The sequence below is a fragment of the Anabas testudineus genome, chromosome 12 (assembly GCF_900324465.2).
Source record: "Anabas testudineus chromosome 12, fAnaTes1.2, whole genome shotgun sequence".
Taxonomy (NCBI): Eukaryota; Metazoa; Chordata; class Actinopteri; order Anabantiformes; family Anabantidae; genus Anabas; species Anabas testudineus.
In genome coordinates, this window is record NC_046621.1 from 1,099,576 (window position 1) to 1,119,928 (window position 20,353).

The 20,353-nt window shown below is 42.7% G+C and overlaps 3 protein-coding genes across 7 annotated transcripts in view; 1 reads left to right on the plus strand and 2 right to left on the minus strand.

The window, feature by feature from the left end:
• Positions 1-11,226, minus strand: part of zmiz2 (zinc finger, MIZ-type containing 2) — a 28,374-nt gene extending 17,148 nt beyond the window's left edge. For 2 of the 5 annotated variants that reach the window (XM_026354244.1, XM_026354239.1), the window contains exon 1: positions 5,968-6,326. The gene's annotated coding sequence lies outside the window, so the exon portion shown is untranslated. Of the gene's footprint in view, positions 1-5,619; positions 6,327-10,840 lie in introns of those variants that run through there. The other 3 variants (XM_026354238.1, XM_026354241.1, XM_026354240.1) reach the window with 2 other exon arrangements.
• Positions 8,065-9,918, minus strand: LOC113158483. The gene is made up of 6 exons (XM_026354407.1): positions 9,726-9,918; positions 8,844-9,113; positions 8,752-8,778; positions 8,621-8,647; positions 8,477-8,529; positions 8,065-8,359 (listed from the first exon to the last, which is right to left on the minus strand). Exons 1-6 carry the CDS (start codon positions 9,916-9,918, stop codon positions 8,072-8,074), a joined length of 858 nt encoding a protein of 285 aa, XP_026210192.1. The 3' UTR covers positions 8,065-8,071.
• Positions 11,227-13,548: 2,322 nt separating the features above from the next.
• Positions 13,549-20,284, plus strand: pargl (poly (ADP-ribose) glycohydrolase, like). The gene is made up of 16 exons (XM_026354245.1): positions 13,549-13,827; positions 14,771-15,183; positions 16,000-16,119; positions 16,624-16,713; positions 16,793-16,864; positions 16,943-17,029; positions 17,104-17,264; positions 17,338-17,417; positions 17,499-17,571; positions 17,799-17,874; positions 17,956-18,103; positions 18,645-18,723; positions 18,795-18,903; positions 18,998-19,094; positions 19,207-19,335; positions 19,447-20,284. The coding sequence occupies exons 2-16, from the start codon at positions 14,773-14,775 to the stop codon at positions 19,563-19,565; spliced, it is 1,851 nt and encodes a 616-aa protein (XP_026210030.1). The 5' UTR covers positions 13,549-13,827; positions 14,771-14,772; the 3' UTR covers positions 19,566-20,284.
• Positions 20,285-20,353: the final 69 nt, after the last annotated feature.

Consider the following 20,353-nt stretch of genomic DNA (forward strand, 5'->3'; position numbering starts at 1 on the left):
TTTATCTGACAGTTACCAACAGACATGCTAATTTTCCATCATCACAGCCTGGCTTCATCATCCCCTCCCCCCTCATTTCTTCTCCTCTGGTTTCCTTTTTTGCACTTTGCAGATTTGGGTCAGACACCCCACATCTTGTACGGGAGGAGGAGGGAGGCGAGGTGGGGTGGGTTTGTCGGATCACGTGACTGTGACACCTCGATTCCCACCTATCAAAAGGCAGCCTCCAGGCTGCACCGTGTAACTTGCATCACAGCTGAGCAGTTAAACCACACAAAGAGGAGGGGGACACGTAAGATGTCTGGCTCTGTCAGATGTTGAATCTGAACACGAGCAGCACAGACTGTACCTGCAGAGGAATGACTGAGACGCACTGTTCCCCCAGTCCCTTTGAATCCTCTGCCCTCAGCTGCAGACTAGTTCTTCACTCTGCTGCCTGATGGTAAAAACTCATCAGATGTAACCCATTCACATCAAACACGGTTTCATTATCACAGTCGAGATGAAATTCACTCTGATTCATCGTGATCTGTACGAAACAATTAGAGGCAGCAAGTACAAACATCACTTCATTAGAAGTACCAATACAGACTAGCTATACTACAGTGGATTACTTAAAATGAATTTAACGGTGCAGATACCACGACTGATACTACATCACTCACGTCCTCAGAGTTGTGTGACATAACCCCAACCCCAAAGGTCACACTGACAGCACAGAGCGTGGATCATCTGTATCGTGAGGCGTTCATAAACAAAAACCAAGATATAAAGCAGACTGTAGATATTAATTATTGTTTTGTCCTTAGTACAATTTGGGGTCTTCCACTCTATTTTCAGATTCTGTTACTTTCTACTTTTACGCCACTACATTTATTTAATAACTATAGTTAATAGTAACTTTTTGGAATTTGATATACTAACATATAATATATTAATATTAATAAAACTAAATATGACGTAATAAGACTTTGAGACTTTATAATTGTTATATTCACAACATTTGATCCTCAAAACAGTTTATAATGAGTTAAAATCAGCTCCAACCTTTAAGTGATGAACACATCAATATATAATCCAGTAATTTCATATTCACCGATGATGAATTAACCATTCTCTGAGTACTCTGAGGACTTTCACCTGTAACAGAGTAGTTCTACTGTGTAATCCTGCTACACTTGTAACTTGTATACTTGTGTAAATAATCTGAGTACTTCTTTCACCACTGGAATACAAATATTTAATAATCACACAATACTTTTACATAAATACTCTAATTCTCATTGAAAGCAGCGGTTTGAAGACATTTGAAGAGACTTTAAATTAAATCAACGTTCAAAAATCAACTTGTCACTGCCATCATTAAAATCAACTGACTGAATTTCAGTACCACACCACGGTACCGTATCAGTGCATCTCCTTTAATTGTAATTTAAAGGTTTCATTAAAAGACTACACCTGTCTGTTAAGTCAAAGTGAATCCTGAGCAGCTGCTGGACAGATGCTGTTGGCAGAGAAATGTTCCTGTTTCTAGCTCAAAAGGCTCCACAACAGTCTATTGTTATGTAATTAGCTTAACGAGCACCGTGTGAGTTTAGAAGGTAGATAAAGGTCTATCGTAATTATTTCTAAGAAAACACATCGTCAACATTTAATATTTAAGAAAAACTGTGTTTCTTTTGTTAAATGTGTTTGATTAATGATACTGATGTGATATAATGACGACTGTATGTAAGTTACCATCTAAACTCTGCATTAATCAGCAAGAACATTACAAATGGAGCTAAAATCACGGTTACATGTAAACTACCAGTTAGAAAAGTTCGATTTTAGAATTAAAAACTGTTTTTAGCACCGGTCTAAACGTGCTGCCGTTTCTGCCTCTCTACAGTTACATTAAAATTCAATTAAACTAATCATCAGCTTAATTCAAGAGTAACAGCTATTAACGTTCAAGTATTTATGAACGGCTTGAGGGGGAGAGAGGTTGGCAGCTAGTCAGTAAAGATGATTAAAAGCTCCCTCTGCTACTTAATCAAATAAAAAACAAACTGCCTCTCCATAATTTATTAGCTGCCAGTCTTTCTCTGCTGCGGCGCGAGCCGGGCGTCGTGTTAATGAGTCAGCGTGTTTTGTTTATCAGAGTTAACTATCTGACTGGAACCATCAGCCAGGTCTGATACCTGATTAATCAGCTGTATCAAACAAATACGTGTTGGGATCATTTGAAGCTCTTCTCTTTTAGATCACTGTAAATTAAATATCTTTCATTCGAGACACGAGGGGACGTTCACAGTCATGTTGTATTGATCTAAAAGACTTTAACTGAACTGGGACAATCCAGGATTTTACTGATTATTTTACTGATCATTGCTGGATAACTGAAACAAAACTGGCTTGTTACTAACTGTAATAACAAGTGCAATTTACACTTTTAGGAAGTTATGAGGAATTTTCCAAGTAATTATCCAGAATGTTGTTTTAAGGACAATTCCCAATTTTACAGTGTCATATTTTATCTGTCTATTGAATCACTTTGAATCACAGAGGAAAATGAAACTGAACCCACAGCACACACAGGATATGATCCATCTCTGGGAGTCGAACCACCGACCTTTTGATAATTTTCCAGTTGACTAAAGGCTCAGACTAAACAATGGACTGATTGCTGTATGTGGTCAGCAATAGTCATAAGTTACAGCTGTTAAGTGAATCTGTCAGGAACATTTAATTAACATGCAGAGTGCCTCTCATCTCATCAACACTAATTAGGCTGCCACTGGACCCTGCAGCGTCTCTCCCTGCTCGACCAACAAAAGGTGATTAGACATATTTGAGCTGGAGTTATTTGATGTTTCATGTTGAAAGGTGAAGATAATAAGGTTCAATAACGTGGACACGATGAAATCAAACTGTTAAAACATTCCTAACTGTGTAACTTACAGCAGAGTTCATTCAGAAATGTATTTGAACAGACAACATCACATGGGAGCGACGTTCACCTGTCATCTGTTTGACAGTGCTTCACTATGTTGGAGTGGATAATTCTGCAGTCCGAGCGCTAATCTGAGGTTTTGGTCAAATTACTTTTACCCTACGGAGGATTCCTGGACTTTAGTTCCTACAAGAGGAACTTTCTCACCTGGAAAACTTCAGACTAGAACACACACGCAGCTTGTTGCTTGTTGTCAAAGCTCAGTTTGAAAAAGTGAAATATCATGTTTAATGGTAAGAATGTGCACGTAAGCATGAACAGAACGATGATGCAGTTGCTCATTCTTTCTAAATGAATCACCTGACCACGTGATCACCGGGAAGAGCAGCCAACTGCGACTTCCAACAGTTTCTAACACTTGAATCTAACTGTCGTCAGCGTTTCTACAGAGCAGACAACACTGGTCAAGAAATGATCAGTTTCAAAAACCCAACGAGCACAAAAATGAAAACAGATGCTTGGATTCAAATGTTTTGTAACCACATTCCTGGACACATCAGAAACTCCCCTTAACAAAACTTACATATACAGACGCTGTGGAAATTTCAAGTGTGAGCTCCAAGACGTGAGATGTCAAAGATGATGTTCGGTCAACGTCCAAACCTTCAAATGTTCAGTTTACTGTGATGTAAACTGAGACAAGGATCAAAACCTGAAGTTTAAGAAGATTTTTGTTTGATAAGTGGAAATAAGATCAGAAATATTGAGGATTCATTTAAAGTTGTTCAACCTAAACTGTTTACATGGGTCCTGTAGAGCTGCAGCGACTTTAATTAATTTATCAATAGTTTTCTCAAACAGTCGATGACGTGTTTGTTCTGGACATGATCAGAAAATAGTGACAAATCACTCGAATTCACCACAAATAGGTAAAAACTCCAAATGTATTTCATTATTATCACATTGATGAACTGATCAGTCAGTTAAAAGTTAATCAGCATAAAGTCACATACGTTGGACATTATACTGAAGATTTGCTGCTTTAACTCTGAGTCAAATGAATTCTTAGGTTTTCAGCTCAGGCTTTGGAAAAAGATGTTGAGCATTTATCAGACAATCAGTCAATCAATAACTAAATATTTGCTTTAGAGCTGCAACTTTTTGTCTCATTCAGCTTCTTTAATGTGAACACATGCTGCTTGACAGCTGCTATCTATTTCTAATACTGTCTGAAAATTCAAATCGTTTTTCTGAATAAACAAATTAGTGACGAAGGTCACCGCCTGACAACTTACAATACACAAGCTTCACCGGCTGCCCTGCACCTGCCTTCAATAAAGCACTAATTAGAAGCCTCAATGGGATCTGAGAGATTCCCTAATTAACACCCTGTGAAATGCAGAAGAGCAGCAGCCATGATGAGAAGCAAATGTCAGCGCATGACAATGAAAAGACGAGATATTTTTACTGCGAGCACTGAAAGACTGTCTCCCCCTAACAAAAGACAGGTACAGGCTGGTCAATGAACGGTGCCACAGCAAGATGTGGGTCAATAATGTTTTTAAATGTGATCAGAAAGCATCAAATATGCAGCAAACTGAAACTTTAACAAGTACAATTCTTCATTTACATCAGCGATTAGTCAGAAAATTAAACATTTCGATAATAAACTAGTTGTTGCAGCCATTTTAAAGAAAGAAATGCCAAATTATTTCTGATTTAAGCTTCTTAAACATGTCAACTTGCATCTTTTTCATTTCTTTTTGTGACAACAAATTAAATCTGTAACTTTTGGGGCTGTTAACCTGAAAACTAAAGCTACTAAAGCCGTGTTATTTGTTCACACTTAGGAAACTTTCTGCAGACTACACATGACTACTGGAGACAGTAATGTCAGATAGGACCCATCGCAGCACCAAACATCTGGATGCTTCAAACACCAACAGCCTAAACACAAACGCTTCACTTCAGTGATTTAAGCACCTTCTTATTCTCCAGTTCTCCGTCTTTCCATGTAAACACTGACCCACACTGACTCAGTCTGGCTCCTGGCCAGGACAACATGTTATTGTGCCCATGATCCAGTCAGGAAGTCACGGCCAGAGGGGAAAACAGGCACCTCAGAAACACACTGCAACAACAAGCCATGCATGGTCAAATAACATGCACTGTGCAAACCCAGCGTGAGTCAAACATGCTGACAGAATTGATTCATCAGTTCATTAGATAAGAAACATGCAAATGAACGAACCCCAGCCGTGTCTACCTGCAGCTTCTCCTGCAACAGTGCAAACAAAACCTGCTGCTGTAATGTGCAGCAGCTCAGAACAAAGCGTTGGAGCAGTGTGCATGTTGTCTGTGCAGGATTCTCTGTGAGCGTGTGCGTGTTGTCTGTGCAGGATTCTCTGTGAGCGTGTGCATGTTGTCTGTGCAGGATTCTCTGTGTGCGTGTGCATGTTGTCTGTGCAGGATTCTCTGTGAGCGTGTGCGTGTTGTCTGTGCAGGATTCTCTGTGAGCGTGTGCGTGTTGTCTGTGCAGGATTCTCTGTGAGCGTGTGCGTGTTGTCTGTGCAGGATTCTCTGTGTGCGTGTGCGTGTTGTCTGTGCAGGATTCTCTGTGAGCGTGTGCGTGTTTCATCCATCACTAAGTGAAACATGCGAACAGCAGATGTTGTCTCACCTACCTGACATGAACCCACATCAGCTCCGGCTGCAGTGCACGGAGTCGAGCACGTACCAGGAGGTGATGATGAGAAGCAGCAGTTCGGGTTTGAGGTTTGCTGTGTTCGGTAGCCTCAGTTTCTGTTTCCTGTGTCTGTGTTGTTGGAGTCTGAGGACTGAGACACAGCTGCGGAGGCTCTTTAACACACGCTGCTCACACCGTTAGCCGCTAGAGGCTAGCTGCTTAGCCCGTCACGTTTGTGTGCCGTTTGTCCGGTTTACGTTTCCCTGACGTGTTGTTAAGATGAACAGAAGCAGCCGAATAAAAGTCCAGCACCCACAGTTTGCTAGAAAGTTGCTGTGTGACTCACCTTTACCTGCTGCCAGACGACGGAGCCGCTTGATTGTAGACTTAGCTTAACGGCATTAGCTTAGCATAGCTAGTGTCGCAGTCGGGCTAACGAGGAGCTGCTGGTGACTGTTCGACTCTTATTAATGTCTTTTTCTTTTTGTTTTCACATCCCACTCGTAGAAGGAGTAAGTAACCTGTTCAGTGCTGTACATTTGTACGCGTATTTATTGCAAACATCCGTGCGGTGTCACCATTAAACCCACATTTTACTGCTAAGTGAGTTTTAAGCAGCCGAGTTGATTAGAATAAGCTCGGACAGACCATAATAACCTGGCAGCTCGGTGCACAATGACCCCGTTTAATGTATTCATGAGATCTAATGTCTCCCACAGAGGCTTTTTCCTGTCCCTCCTCCTGCAGGAGAGGCGGCTGAAGGACTGCAGACCACAGGAGGGAGGGGGACAGCCTGCAGCCAGAGGGGTACAAGTACACGACCAGAGTACACGACCAGAGTACACGACCAGAGTACACGACCAGAGTACACGACCAGAGTACACGACCAGAGTACTCCGCTGCAAGTACACGACCAGAGTACACGACCAGGGCACACGACCAGGGTACACGACCAGAGTACACGACCTGAGTACACGACCAGAGTACTCCGCTGCAAGTACACGACCAGAGTACACGACCAGAGTACACGACCAGAGTACACGACCTGAGTACACGACCAGAGTACACGACCAGAGTACACGACCAGAGTACACGACCAGAGCACACGACCAGAGCACACGACCAGAGTACACGACCAGAGTACACGACCAGAGTACACGACCAGAGCACACGACCAGAGTACACGACCAGAGCACACGACCAGAGTACACGACCAGAGCACACGACCAGAGTACACGACCTGAGTACACGACCAGAGTACTCCGCTGCAAGTACACGACCAGAGTACACGACCAGGGCACACGACCAGGGTACACGACCAGAGTACACGACCAGAGTACACGACCAGAGCACACGACCAGAGCACACGACCAGAGCACACGACCAGAGCACACGACCAGAGTACACGACCAGAGTACACGACCTGAGTACACGACCAGAGCACACGACCAGAGTACACGACCAGAGCACACGACCTGAGTACACGACCAGAGTACACGACCAGAGTACACGACCAGAGTACACGACCAGAGTACACGACCAGAGTACACGACCTGAGTACACGACCAGAGTACACGACCAGAGCACACGACCAGAGCACACGACCAGAGCACACGACCTGAGCACACGACCAGAGCACACGACCAGAGCACACGACCTGAGTACACGACCAGAGTACACGACCAGAGTACACGACCAGAGTACACGACCAGAGTACACGACCTGAGTACACGACCAGAGCACACGACCAGAGTACACGACCAGAGCACACGACCAGAGTACACGACCAGAGCACACGACCAGAGCACACGACCAGAGCACACGACCTGAGTACACGACCAGAGTACACGACCAGAGTACACGACCAGAGTACACGACCTGAGTACACGACCTGAGTACACGACCAGAGCACACGACCAGAGCACACGACCTGAGTACACGACCAGAGTACACGACCTGAGTACACGACCAGAGCACACGACCAGAGCACACGACCTGAGTACACGACCTGAGCACACGACCTGAGCACACGACCTGAGCACACGACCAGAGTACACGACCAGAGTACACGACCAGAGTACACGACCTGAGTACACGACCAGAGCACACGACCAGAGTACACGACCTGAGTACACGACCAGAGTACACGACCAGAGTACACGACCTGAGTACACGACCAGAGTACACGACCAGAGTACACGACCAGAGTACACGACCAGAGTACACGACCAGAGTACACGACCTGAGTACACGACCAGAGCACACGACCAGAGTACACGACCTGAGTACACGACCAGAGTACACGACCAGAGTACACGACCTGAGTACACGACCAGAGTACACGACCAGAGTACACGACCAGAGTACACGACCAGAGTACACGACCTGAGTACATGACCTGAGTACTCCGCTGCAAGTACACGACCTGAGTACACGCCCTGAGTACACGACTAGAGTACACGATCTGAGTACACGACCAGAGCACACGACCAGAGTACACGACCTGAGTACACAACCTGAGTACACGACCTGAGTACACGACCTGAGTACACGACCAGAGTACACGACCAGAGTACACGACCTGAGTACACGACCAGAGTACACGACCAGAGTACACGACCTGAGTACACGACCAGAGTACACGACCAGAGTACACGACCAGAGTACACGACCAGAGTACACGACCAGAGTACACAACCTGAGTACACGACCTGAGTACTCCGCTGCAAGTACACGACCTGAGTACACGACCAGAGTACACGACCAGAGTACACGACCAGAGTACACGACCAGAGTACACGACCTGAGTACACGACCTGAGTACACAACCTGAGTACACGACCAGAGTACACAACCTGAGTACTCCGCTGCAAGTACACGACCTGAGTACACGACCAGAGTACACGACCTGAGTACACGACCTGAGTACACGACCAGAGTACACGACCAGAGTACACGACCAGAGTACACAACCTGAGTACACGACCAGAGTACACAACCTGAGTACTCCGCTGCAAGTACACGACCTGAGTACACGACCAGAGTACACGACCAGAGTACACGACCAGAGTACACGACCTGAGTACACGACCTGAGTACACGACCAGAGTACACGACCAGAGTACACAACCTGAGTACTCCGCTGCAAGTACACGACCTGAGTACACGACCAGAGTACACGACCTGAGTACACGACCAGAGTACACGACCTGAGTACACGACCTGAGTACACGACCAGAGTACACGACCAGAGTACACGACCAGAGTACACAACCTGAGTACACGACCTGAGTACACGACCTGAGTACTCCGCTGCAAGTACACAACCTGAGTACTCAACCTGAGTACTCCACTGCAAGTACACAACCTGAGTACTCCGTTGCAAGTACACAACCTGAGTACTCCACTGCGAGTACTCCACTGCAAGTACACAACGTGAGTACTCCACTGCAAATACTACTTTAAATGCTTTACTCGAGCTGTGCAAATGTTCTTAACTAACACACAAAACCATCAACCACTGATTTAATTCACTTTAGTTAAGAGAAATAACGAAATGTTGCAGGTGAACACCACGATCTGTGTCTATTAGAGGAGTTGATTTACTGATTCATGTCTAAACTGTAAAAGCTAATTAGTGATTAGTAGATTTTTTTCAAGTAAGAATCTTTAGTAGTTCTATTATTATTATTATGGCTGTAAGTATCAACAGCATTAGCTAATTTCAATTTCTAGTCATAATAGTAATAACAGGTGGGTGGAGGTTACATCCATCCTGTTATCTCCTGGATGCAACTGCTACAATATTGTAGTGAGAAAACTAAAATGAGATGAATAATAATAACCAAGATAATGAACGAAAACCAATAAAAGAAAAGATAATAATAAATGTTAGATCATCAGATGTAACGCAGGTCAAGAACTGATTTTAGGAGCTGATGATCAGTTCTCAGACTCAGCAGCTCCCTGAGGATCAGAAAATGGAGCCAACTGATGCCTATAAAGCAGAAGAGAGCAGAAAAACATCTGCAGATCAAGCTGCACATCTGCTGTAAGACAAAATAAGTCTCCGTATGACTGCAGAGGAGCTGCAGCCAGACTTACCTGAGACCTCATCATCACAGACGTCAGTGTTTGAAGTCTGCAAAGCAACATCTGGAGAAGTCGGGGTTGAGCTGAAGATACAGTTTACCAGGGGTGTGTTTGGACATAAAACAGAGCGTGTGGTGAAACGAACACGCCGCCTGCTGTGGAGCATGAAGCTGGAAATATTCTGTGCCAGTGTTGCAGGAAACATCTCGGAGATAAGAATGGATTCCACTGTATATCAGCAAGTTGTAGATTCAACAGTGGAAGTGAGAAGAGGGTGGCTTCTACAGCAAGACAGTGATCTAAAGCAGACACCGTGATTTACGTCCAGAAAACCTGAGGGCAGATCTTTTACATGCTGAGGCACAAACTAACAAACACAACGCAGTGTTTGGGTCGTTTTCCATTTTCCTGTTGAAGTTCTTTGGTTTCTATTGTGTCTTTGGGTTGTTTTTCATGTCTGTCTGCTCATTTTCTGACATAAACACGAAGTGATCTGCAGGAAAAACAGCTGAAAACTTCAATTAAGATCAAGAACAAAAAGAATCGTAGCTGCTACAAACGTACTGCTCGTGCACGTGCAACAATTACTGTTTATTATGTGCCTGAAATTAAAAAGCAATAATTCAAATTCCTGTTTGCTTCAGGGGTTGAATTTCCTTCTTTTCACTTTAAAAATCAACCTTTGCACAAACTGTAGCTTTACAGCATCATTGTGTATCAGCAGTGCACGTGCCTCCACGCACACATACACAGAGGCAGCGTGTGCGTCACTTGAAGCCAGCCGGCGTTTCAGCAGCAGGGCCAGCGAGTGTTTTGGAGTCATTAGAGGTGTCTGCAGTATCTTGCCAGAGGGCGGTGCAGCGTGGAGAATAAAAAGTCCAACCTGCCTGTGTTTTTCAGACCTCTGTTGCCCTGGAAACAGGTGCTGAGATTTCCCATTTCTTCATTTTTCTCTACACTATCCATATCAGCCCCCCCCACCCCCACCTCTACGCACAGCCGCTGCTTCTTCCTCCCCCACGACCTGCCGCATAGTACAATCACACACACACACACTTCCCATGTACTGCAGACATTTCACAGTGCCACAGAACAGAGTAGCTCACTGCTTCACTACAGAACCAAACCTGAGAGGCTGCACACAGCTGAAGCGCTGACCCTGCTTTGACTCTGAGTCCAGACAGATGCGGTGTTTCAACAGCGTGACCCCCAGGACAAGGAAGAAACTGAGGAGATAAGAGGCAAACAAAGAGGGAACGACTTAAAGCTGGAGGGAGTGGAAGCACTTTGTGATGAAGAAGACACAGGACAAACAGCTGTAATGTCTCTTTTCACTCAACACGTTCTTCTCTTCCAATTAATTAGGCTCACGGGAGTGTTGTCATCGAGTTCGGACAGATGGTTCAACATATTGCAGCTATTTCATAACTATAGCTGTGGTTTGAAATATTTAAGATATCTCAAAAAGTGCTGAGGAGAGGAGGCCGCTGTGGAGTTACCTGCCAACAGTGATTAGTCACTATGTTAATTCTAAGGCAGCTTTTTTAGATTACTCTTTCAAAACATGATTCATGAACTATGGTTTGGTTTAACGTGAAGTTATGAATTTTTTTCTTTCTCATCTGTCTGAGACGTTTCTTGTGCTTTTCATTTGTGCTGACGTTGGTGTCCAGCATCAGTTCACGTTTCTTTGAACTAGACATGATATTTTATTACAATGATATTTCAGGAGATTCAGTTGTTCCACTAAACATTCATTATTATGATCATGACTGATCACTAAACAGGGGCAGGTCTGTATCTCACGATGTCTTCGTTCCCTGTTTGAAAGTCACAGAAGTCAGTTAAAAGGCACAAACCAACCAAAAAAGTTTCACAAAGAGTTAAAAAGGAGACACGATGGACAAAAACAGATGAAAATGACCAACGAGAGACGAGAAATGACCCCAAAGAAAACAAAACAATGACACGAGCACTGAAAATAGAAACTAAAACACTGGGAACAATGTGACCGCCTCGTTCGTCGTCATGTTGTGTTTGGGTTTTGGCTCCTGGGGTGTGGAGCCCGTTTCCTCACAATCCGCCCAAGACATGTTTTTAAAAATCACAGTTTCTGAACGTAACAAGTGCTCATCAGAGAAGTACTCAGTACTTCAACAAGAACTTGAAGTGGTACTTGTAGTTGCTGAGTGCTGACGGTGTCACTGTTGTCACCGTTCAGCCGCCCTGCCTCCTCACTTCAGGCCTTTTTAAGTCATCCCTGTGTTTCTGCAGCGTTATGTGTGCATTCCTTTGTCGTGACTTCTCTTTGGCAGCGGACAGCACATTCCAGGGAAATGGCTGACCCAGAATAACACGCACAGCCGCAGGACGACGAGGCAGAGCTCCTCCACCCTTTCACTGCTCAAACACACCCAAGCTGCTGTTTGCTTACAGACACATGACAGCTCACGTTGTACAGTATTTAGTACTACAGCTGGAACAGCAGCATATGACGATCATCACAGGGGCACATGACAGCGATCACCCTTCACATCTTCGTTTAAGTGATCAATCATTCAGGCTGTTTCCCTGAAGCATCGTTAAATCCAGTGTGAAGCTGTAACGAGGGGCCTGTTACAATTAATAATTATCAAAGTAGGTGCCCGTTCATTCTCTGTCCGTCCAGTAAGTGACTATATTAACAGTAAATAGTATACTGAGTATTTCTATCAGCTCAAATGTGGCACTGAAGTCAACACTTAACTCTAAAACACTAAACATATTTAACTGTAGTTATACTTTTGTAAAGTCTCAAAATAAATATATTCATAGTTTATTCATTTACAGTCACTAGTGTTATTTCTCAGTATCACTGGTCAGTTATGTGATGCTGTTGCCATGGAGAATACTTCATTAGTCTTAACTGAGCCAAACTGTTCCTCATGGACAAATCCAGCTTCCAGTGGTGGAAAGTACAGTTACTCAAGGTACTTTACTCACAGTTCACCTCAGAGGGATATCCTCTGATATTTACTCCACTACATGTATCTGACAGCTGTAGTAACGCTGCACAGTGAGTACTGATACTCACAGAACTATTATTCAAGATACTTTTCTCTACTTTAAGAAGCTACAACATGAAATAGCTGCAGTAATAACAAGGTATTAATACTACTACTAATAATGGGACAGGACATGTTTTTCTATATGATAGTACTTTTAATTTAAGTATGAAGTACAATCTGCTGATGATACTTTTATTAACCAACATTTTGAAAGCAGAATTCTGAATATTTAAAAAATAAAAATCAAGGAGTTTGTTTCAGTTTGATTTCAGGCGACAAAGAGGAACTGAGACTGTTACATGTCGAACTCTATGGTTATTTCTAGTTTTACATGAGAATGTCTGCGTTTTTCTACACAGCATCAGATTGTTATTATTATTATCATTATTATTATTAGTATTATTATTATTATAATTATTATTATTATTATTATTATTATTATTATTATTATTATTATATTGTTTTCCATTAATAATAGAAACTGTTTCTACTAATCACCACTGACTCGCTGCTTCCACCTTGTGTTCACACACTGAACTTCACTAAATGCAGACTTGTGCTGAGACCCTTTAATGACCTCTGACCTGAAGACTGGTGCCAGAAGAAGCTCTTAGATCCTTCATCAAGTAAAAAGCAGAAACAACAAGATGTAAAAATACAGAATCTGAGGCTGCTTATCTCAGATATCACTGTATTACGTAAAGAAATGTCATAGTTCTGTTTCTATTCTGAGACTTTAGTGTTGAACAGGGTGTGATGTCAGACACCTTTCACCTTTGACCTGGGGGGGATCAACACTTAGTATGACAGACAGCTCAATAATCACACATCACCTCGAATTTGTTCTAGGAATCTGTAAAGTAACTCAAATTAAACGTAGTAATACTCGAGTACCTGTGTGATTTATAAACAGGAACATTTACTCAAACCGCCTTCAGCTACTTTCACTTTCTCTTCAACAAGACTGAAACTTTAAGGCTGTATTTTCTCGTCAGGCTCCGTTTTCAGCCACAAAACACGAATACCGTTAAAACTTCAGCTCAATCACTTTGAGACTTTGGTGAAAGGTGAGTTTTACTGTTCCGGAGATAAGTTTGATCAAATGTTTGTAACGATATCTCCAGTTTGTGGCTCACAGCCGTTAGCGGACTTTCAGCTCACTGCGCTAACAAGAGGTTGACGTTAGCTAATGAGTGATGTTTGAAAAATCAAGAGAGTCGTTTCCAAAGAGTTATGGTCTTTCTCTGTTATTTAAGGATTCTATAAAATACTCTTTTAACGATCCGCTTGATGAAACATTCAACCCAGTGAATAGAAAGTAAGATTTTTGACTGAATGTTCATGTTACGACTGAGGTTCCGAGTGAAAACAAAGATGGCGGCTCTGCGAGTCCCTTCACTGGAAGCTAGCTGTGCTCGAGTCCCAACATGGGAAAACGGTTAAAAACTGTTTTTATCGTGAAGCGGTCGAAATACCTTTTTACCCAGATGGTTAAGATAGTTTATTGGGATGGTAAAAATGTCGTCTGAATAGCGGTGCGTGTATTTAAAAGACCTTCTGGGAATTACAAACAGTACGCGTCCATTTACGTTGACGACAACCGAGTGTTAGCTTCGTGTACTGATGTTCAGCTAATACATGAAGGGCGGACAGTGGGTCATAGCTGCTCCACCAGAGTTTTAACACACAGTTCGTCTTTGGACTTAATGATTTTAAAACTCTGTTTTCAACATTTACATTTCGACTTTTTAGTTGTTTTTTCGTCATATTTTAAATCTCCGTGTTTACGTCGTGGCGTCACCGCGGTGGGCGTGGCCGTGTCCACATAAATAATGAGGTCCTGTTAATTAGTAACTTCAGACAAATGTAATGGAGTAAAACTACTCATGGTCCAGTTTAAACTTGGACTTTTCAACAGACCAATATTTACACTGGTCACAGTTTATCTAGTTGTGGGTGCAGTTCTACTGTTTCTGTGAATTCATCATGTCCTGTTTCCAAACCCCCCAGAAATGACCAGCAGGCACCGCAATGACAGCTCCCAGATGAAGGACCTCCTTCATTTCGATGACACTTGGGACAAACAGGATGAAAAGGAGAATGGCAGTAAATCCAAGAATGAAGAAGAAAACAAAGCTGAACAGAAAAGAGAAGAAGAAAGAGACAATTATAAGCATAAAAAACACCAGGACAACAGTGGACGCAGCTCAGACCAGGCCAGCGGCTCCTCTACCTCCATGGTCCCGTACGGCGCTGGAGCCTCAGGCTCTGCATCTGTAAGACGGAGACAGTCAGAGGGGAACGACCTGTGGAGGGAGGACGACACTTTGGTGTGTGCCCTGCGTGATCTGAAGCGACTTCCAGAGTGTGACATCAAACTGGGAGATTTGCAGTTCAGCAAGACCAACGTTATCCTCATAGATGTAAGATTTAGTCCTTTGACCTTCTCATTGTGTACAACAAAGTACATTTACTCATTTAATATTTCCATTTATTCAGCAGCCATGGAAGACGTACTCAGATCCTACCAAATGTGTTTTCAGTGTCAGTAGTAAAAGTACTCGTTCTGCAGTACAGTGTCTCCTGTGACTGATATATTATTATATGTGATGTTATGGTGAATTATCCTGCAATTCAGCAGCTTGAGGTGGAACCAGTTTTATCTACTTTATACTTCAGTCCAATGGTTCCAAATCTAAGGGTCAGACCCGTCCGAAGAGTCACAGGATAAATCTGAGCTTCTGATGCTACTACAGCTGCACTGAGCTGTGGTTACCATGTGTTTCTTTAAACCATATTTTCATGATCATAATTTTATGAACAGCAGTTTTCTCTTATCCAGTGTGTTCCTGAGGCTCCTTCCTGTTGTCTTAGTAAATAAATTGCTGCCAGTTCATGAGAGAAGATGCTATGAAGTAAAGTCTTATGAATGAAATGTACTGAGGGCTTCTTTCTTCTTAGAGGAAGAAAGAAGGAAACACAAAGACTAAACTTATTTTTTGTCTCTTGGCCTCAAACTGTTATTTTTAGGTTAAAATCAAAAACCTACATTTTCACATAGGTGCTTTGATTTCACTTGTTACTTATAAATAGGATTTAAAGTGCAAAAATACTCTGTTTACTTATAATGGAGTATTTTTTATTAAGGGATCAGTGGGCGTGTTGCACCACTTTGTCTCCCACTCAGTAATTATTGTCACTCTCAGTGCAGAAGTCACAAACACTTTTTTTCCTTTCAGGTGGTTGTTTTCAACAGTAGAATAGGACTTCTGCCCCAGGAAGGAAGAGACGTGTGGCACAGCACCTTTGTCAAGATGCCGAATTCACCAGAAAGTTTCATTGTCAAGCCTGGAATCAGGGTGTGTTTGAGACATGTTTAATTCACTTCAATTTAGTTTATTTAGTCAATTTTAAAATGTATGTTTTAAGACGCTGGTTTACTGTAGAACTCTGGTGTCTTCTTAAGTGATGCTGATTATGTGAAATTATAACAATCCTATAAAACTGATATTAATATAAAATAAGGTGATAACACTTCATCAGATCAGAAGTCATGGTATTTCATTTAGTAGCTGTTGAGATAAACTTTTTTGGTCTCGACCAATTTGATCTCTCTTCCTGAAAACTGTCAAAGGACCAATCAGTGTTTAGAATGTTTACGGGTGGCCAATCAGATTTCACATATTTAATGTGTCACTTTACTGCTCAGTCACCATGAAATGTTACCAAATCTGTCTTTGTTTAAGTTCAGTCTTATTGTGAATCTTGTTTCACTTTTCATTGGAGAGGATCCAGGCTTTTAAAAACCAAAAGAGGGGCTAAAATGATGCATGTAAACAGTTTGTTGTCTTTTCCACTGACAGTCGCCCAGCCAGGTAAAGAGGTGGGACCTGATTTCTAAGCAGCTCAAAGCTCTGGCCAAAAAGAGCGAGGTGGATGTTGAACGTGTGGAGGTACGAATTCACCAACATTTTCTAATCTGTGTTTATGGGACATGAACTGTTAAACTTTTCACACTCTGTCTGTCTTTAGAAAGCCATAATGAGTTATAACCCAAAGTATGAGAAACAGTGGTCGTTCGAAGGCCTCGCCAAGTTCGTAAAGGTCAGTGTCTGTGTTCAATCATCAGGTTTGTTCGTTGAAACCCTCCAATGATCATCAATCATCATGTTTCTGTTCCAGTGTATCCCCAAAGGTGAAAACGACTCCTGCGCGCTGTTTCCAAAGATCGCTGCGTTGGCCTTGAAGCTACCTGAGCATGTAAAGAAGGTATGAAGCTCACTGGATCCTTTACCGTTTACAGTTCACTCGTTCTGATGGTGACGGAGTGTGTCCATGTTTAGGCCATCCCGCTGCTTCAGAGCGGACAAACTGCATCCATCACTCTGTCACAAATTCAAATAGCCTGCCTGCTTGCCAACGCGTTTTTCTGCACGTTCCCTCATCGCAACACATCCAAACCCAACTCTGAGTACTCCAGCTACCCCACCATTAACTTCAGCAGGTAACACACTGCACAGTGCTGCATATCTGAATTCTGTCTCCACTGTGTGACTTTATTCTTCCTTTGGATGCAGTCTGTTCGGAAACTGGTCAAACCGGAAGAGGGAGAAGCTGCGAGCCATCATGCATTACTTCCGAGTGGTGACAGATGAGAGTAAGTTGCTGCTAAACCTCATGTTTCTTCTGTTTCTGACACTTCAGTGCTGATTGGTGGTTTGTATTCATTTCTTTGCAGAGACTGAACCAAAGGGACTGGTGACGTTTGAGAGGCGTCACCTCAAACAGAAAGACATACCGAACTGGAGAAGGTAATAATAGAAAGACTTGGACTTGACTCTGAGACAGCTGTACCTCCATGTATCTAAATAAAAGGAAAACAGGTTTAAACACCTGTAGCCATGATATTGGCTTGATGAAGCTGCAGTAAACACAGTCTCCAGCATGCTAAGATGCTCACTGTGCTCACTTTCAAGACGTGTTACTTGAAAGTGACTTGTTGAGTCTAAACCTGTTTTGTTTGGGTTTATTGTCACAGCTGTAAAGAGAAGCTACATAAGCTGCACGTCGCATCACATGGCTGCATCGAGACTGAAGGTACAGGGATGCTACAGGTGAGCTCTGACCCAGAAACCATTCACAGCTGTTTATTCCATAGTTAACGTTCGACTGTCGATCGACGTTTGTGTTTGAAGGTGGACTTTGCTGCCAGTGTGATCGGTGGAGGTGTGCTGGGTACAGGCCTGGTTCAGGAAGAGATCCTGTTCCTCATTAATCCAGAGCTGATTGTGTCCCGGCTCTTCACACAGAAACTCGAGGACAACGAGTGTCTGATTATTACAGGTAATGAACTGATTAGTCCTTGATGGTGTTAATCAGCAACATCATTTATGAATAACTGACCATAATTACAAAATAAAAATCTCAAATATTCTCTGGTTTCAACATCTCAGAAGTGAAGATTTGCTGCCCAACAATCTGAAAATGTGTCTTTACAGTATTGTCAGCAGTTAACTGACACGTTTGGTCTGATTGTTGACAGTCCCTAAAGCACATGCTAACAGCTAGCATAGCAGCATCCAGCAAATTTACAGTTATAATATGTTTGTGCACAAATTGGCAAAAAAAAAAACACTAAACAATGTTAATTCTCATTAACATACAAATAATACAAACTAATTAGTGATTATAATTAGCACTGTGTTAACTTTGTTAGCATTAGCGTCAGCAGCTTGTGTGTTCGGTGCATTCAGGGGCGGTGTAGAGTGTAAAATAGCTGATATTCTATTTCTATCTGGTCTATATGTTTTTATTGGTTTTCTAATTAATAAGACAAATAGAAAACCCCAGGAGCCTCACAGGATGTGTTCATTACGTTCCTCAGGCTCTCAGCAGTTCAGCTGCTACTCTGGTTTTGGTGACAGCTTTGAGTGGGCCGGTCCGAACGAGGACACCCTGAAAAGGTACGAACATCCACTTCACGCACTGTGAACTTTAAATGCATTTGGCTTCCTCACTAATTCAATCTCTTCAGAGACGAGTGGCGTCGGCTGCAGAGGCAGATCGTGGCCATTGATGCTCTGAACTTCAAACACAGAAGCGAGCAGTACCACATGGGGAAGGTCATACGGGAACTGAACAAGGTTGGGTTTTAGTATTTTAGTACTTGATTTGAATCATTTCTTACTAATTTAAATTAGTGTTCATGTGTATGTGATTTTATTTGTGCCCTTGAAGGCGTACTGTGGATTTAAGAAACACGGACACAATGAACCAGACATCGCCACGGGCAAGTGGGGCTGTGGAGCTTTCAATGGAGACCCACAGCTCAAAGGTATAGTGCAGTTTTTAAATCCTGGATTTCAGTGTGGACGAGTGTCCATCCTTTGATTTATCACTGAAGAGTGGATGAGTGATGACTACCTCATAATTATGTTGCTGTCCAGCTTTGGTTCAGCTGATGGCAGCAGCAAAAGCCAAGAGAGGTCTGGCCTTCTTCACCTTCATGGATGACAAACTGAAGTGTGACCTGGAGCAGATGTACAGCCTGCTGGTCAGAGAAGAGGTCACAGTTGGTGAGTGGTAAAACAGAAGTTGTACAAAGACAAACACTGTGCACATTATGTAAATCACATCTTCAGTCCAACACAAAACACTTGTTAATTCTTCAATTTGCTTCTTTGCAGAGAAACTGTACGAACATGTGGAAAACTACTGTGATGAGCAGCGCTCACATCGTGGTTCACATGTGGATCTGTTTGAGTTCATCAGAAAAACCCTCAGACCCTCCAAGAGTCTGCTGTGAGGACGCGTTCGCGTCTGCATCGGAGTTTACATTTAAATCTAGCAGGAATATTTTTAATTCCAGTGATGAAGGAAAAGCTGCTTCCTCATCTGAGAGGAACAACAGATACTCACTACAGCACCTTAATCAATGCGAGTTAGGTTTTAGAAGTGGAGGTTGAATCAAGTGCCGGGCGGGGTTTATTTGTTTGTGCTTTAAGAACAAAAAAAGTGCAGTCTAAAGAAATCAATTATTAATCCACTAAACCTAATTATACTGACGTTTAAGTTCATTAACAGATTCAGGAATAAAACAAATCCAGTAGAGTAGAGAGTAGAGTAGAAAATCTAAAAAAAAATCCTGACCAGAGATTTTTACCAGGGATGTACTGATTGTCCAAATCCACAGTTCACTTCACACCTTAGTTTTTGTTTGTTTTTTTTGGGATTCTGAAAGATGTGGCGGCTGGTTAGTGTAGTGGTAACATCACCGCCTCCCATGTGGGAGACTGGGGTTCAAATGCCTACCCTTGTACCTTGTACTGACTTGTAAGGTGCTTTGGATAAAAGTGTCTTCTAAATGCCTAATTGTAAATGACCAACACTCTACCCTGTCCCTGAATGCATCACAATGCAGTTAATAGATGTCTTTTCCAGCAGCTGTTTGCTGCAGTGACGTCTCGTCACGTTAAACCAAGAATCAAAAAGAAAACGTGAAGCAGAATTTCCAGACGTTTCCCATCTTCACACGTGTGTAGATCTGAGAAGAGCTGAAAACAAAGCTGTCTGTTGGAATGTGAAACACTTTTA

What these genes read in the sequence shown, in the direction of transcription:
- LOC113158483 (XM_026354407.1), bottom strand. Translation starts at nt 9,918, where the DNA reads ATGTTTCCTGCAACACTGGCACAGAATATTTCCAGCTTCATGCTCCAC. An exon ending in TACTCTGGTCGTGTACTCAG is followed by an intron (nt 8,779 to 8,843) that starts GTCGTGTACTCA and finishes TCGTGTACTCAG; the next exon opens with GTCGTGTACTTGCAGCGGAG. An exon ending in ACTTGCAGCGGAGTACTCAG is followed by an intron (nt 8,648 to 8,751) that starts GTTGTGTACTCT and finishes TCGTGTACTCAG; the next exon opens with GTCGTGTACTTGCAGCGGAG.
- pargl (XM_026354245.1), top strand. Translation starts at nt 14,773, where the DNA reads ATGACCAGCAGGCACCGCAATGACAGCTCCCAGATGAAGGACCTCCTT. An exon ending in GACATACCGAACTGGAGAAG is followed by an intron (nt 17,572 to 17,798) that starts GTAATAATAGAA and finishes TTATTGTCACAG; the next exon opens with CTGTAAAGAGAAGCTACATA. An exon ending in AAGGTACAGGGATGCTACAG is followed by an intron (nt 17,875 to 17,955) that starts GTGAGCTCTGAC and finishes TTGTGTTTGAAG; the next exon opens with GTGGACTTTGCTGCCAGTGT.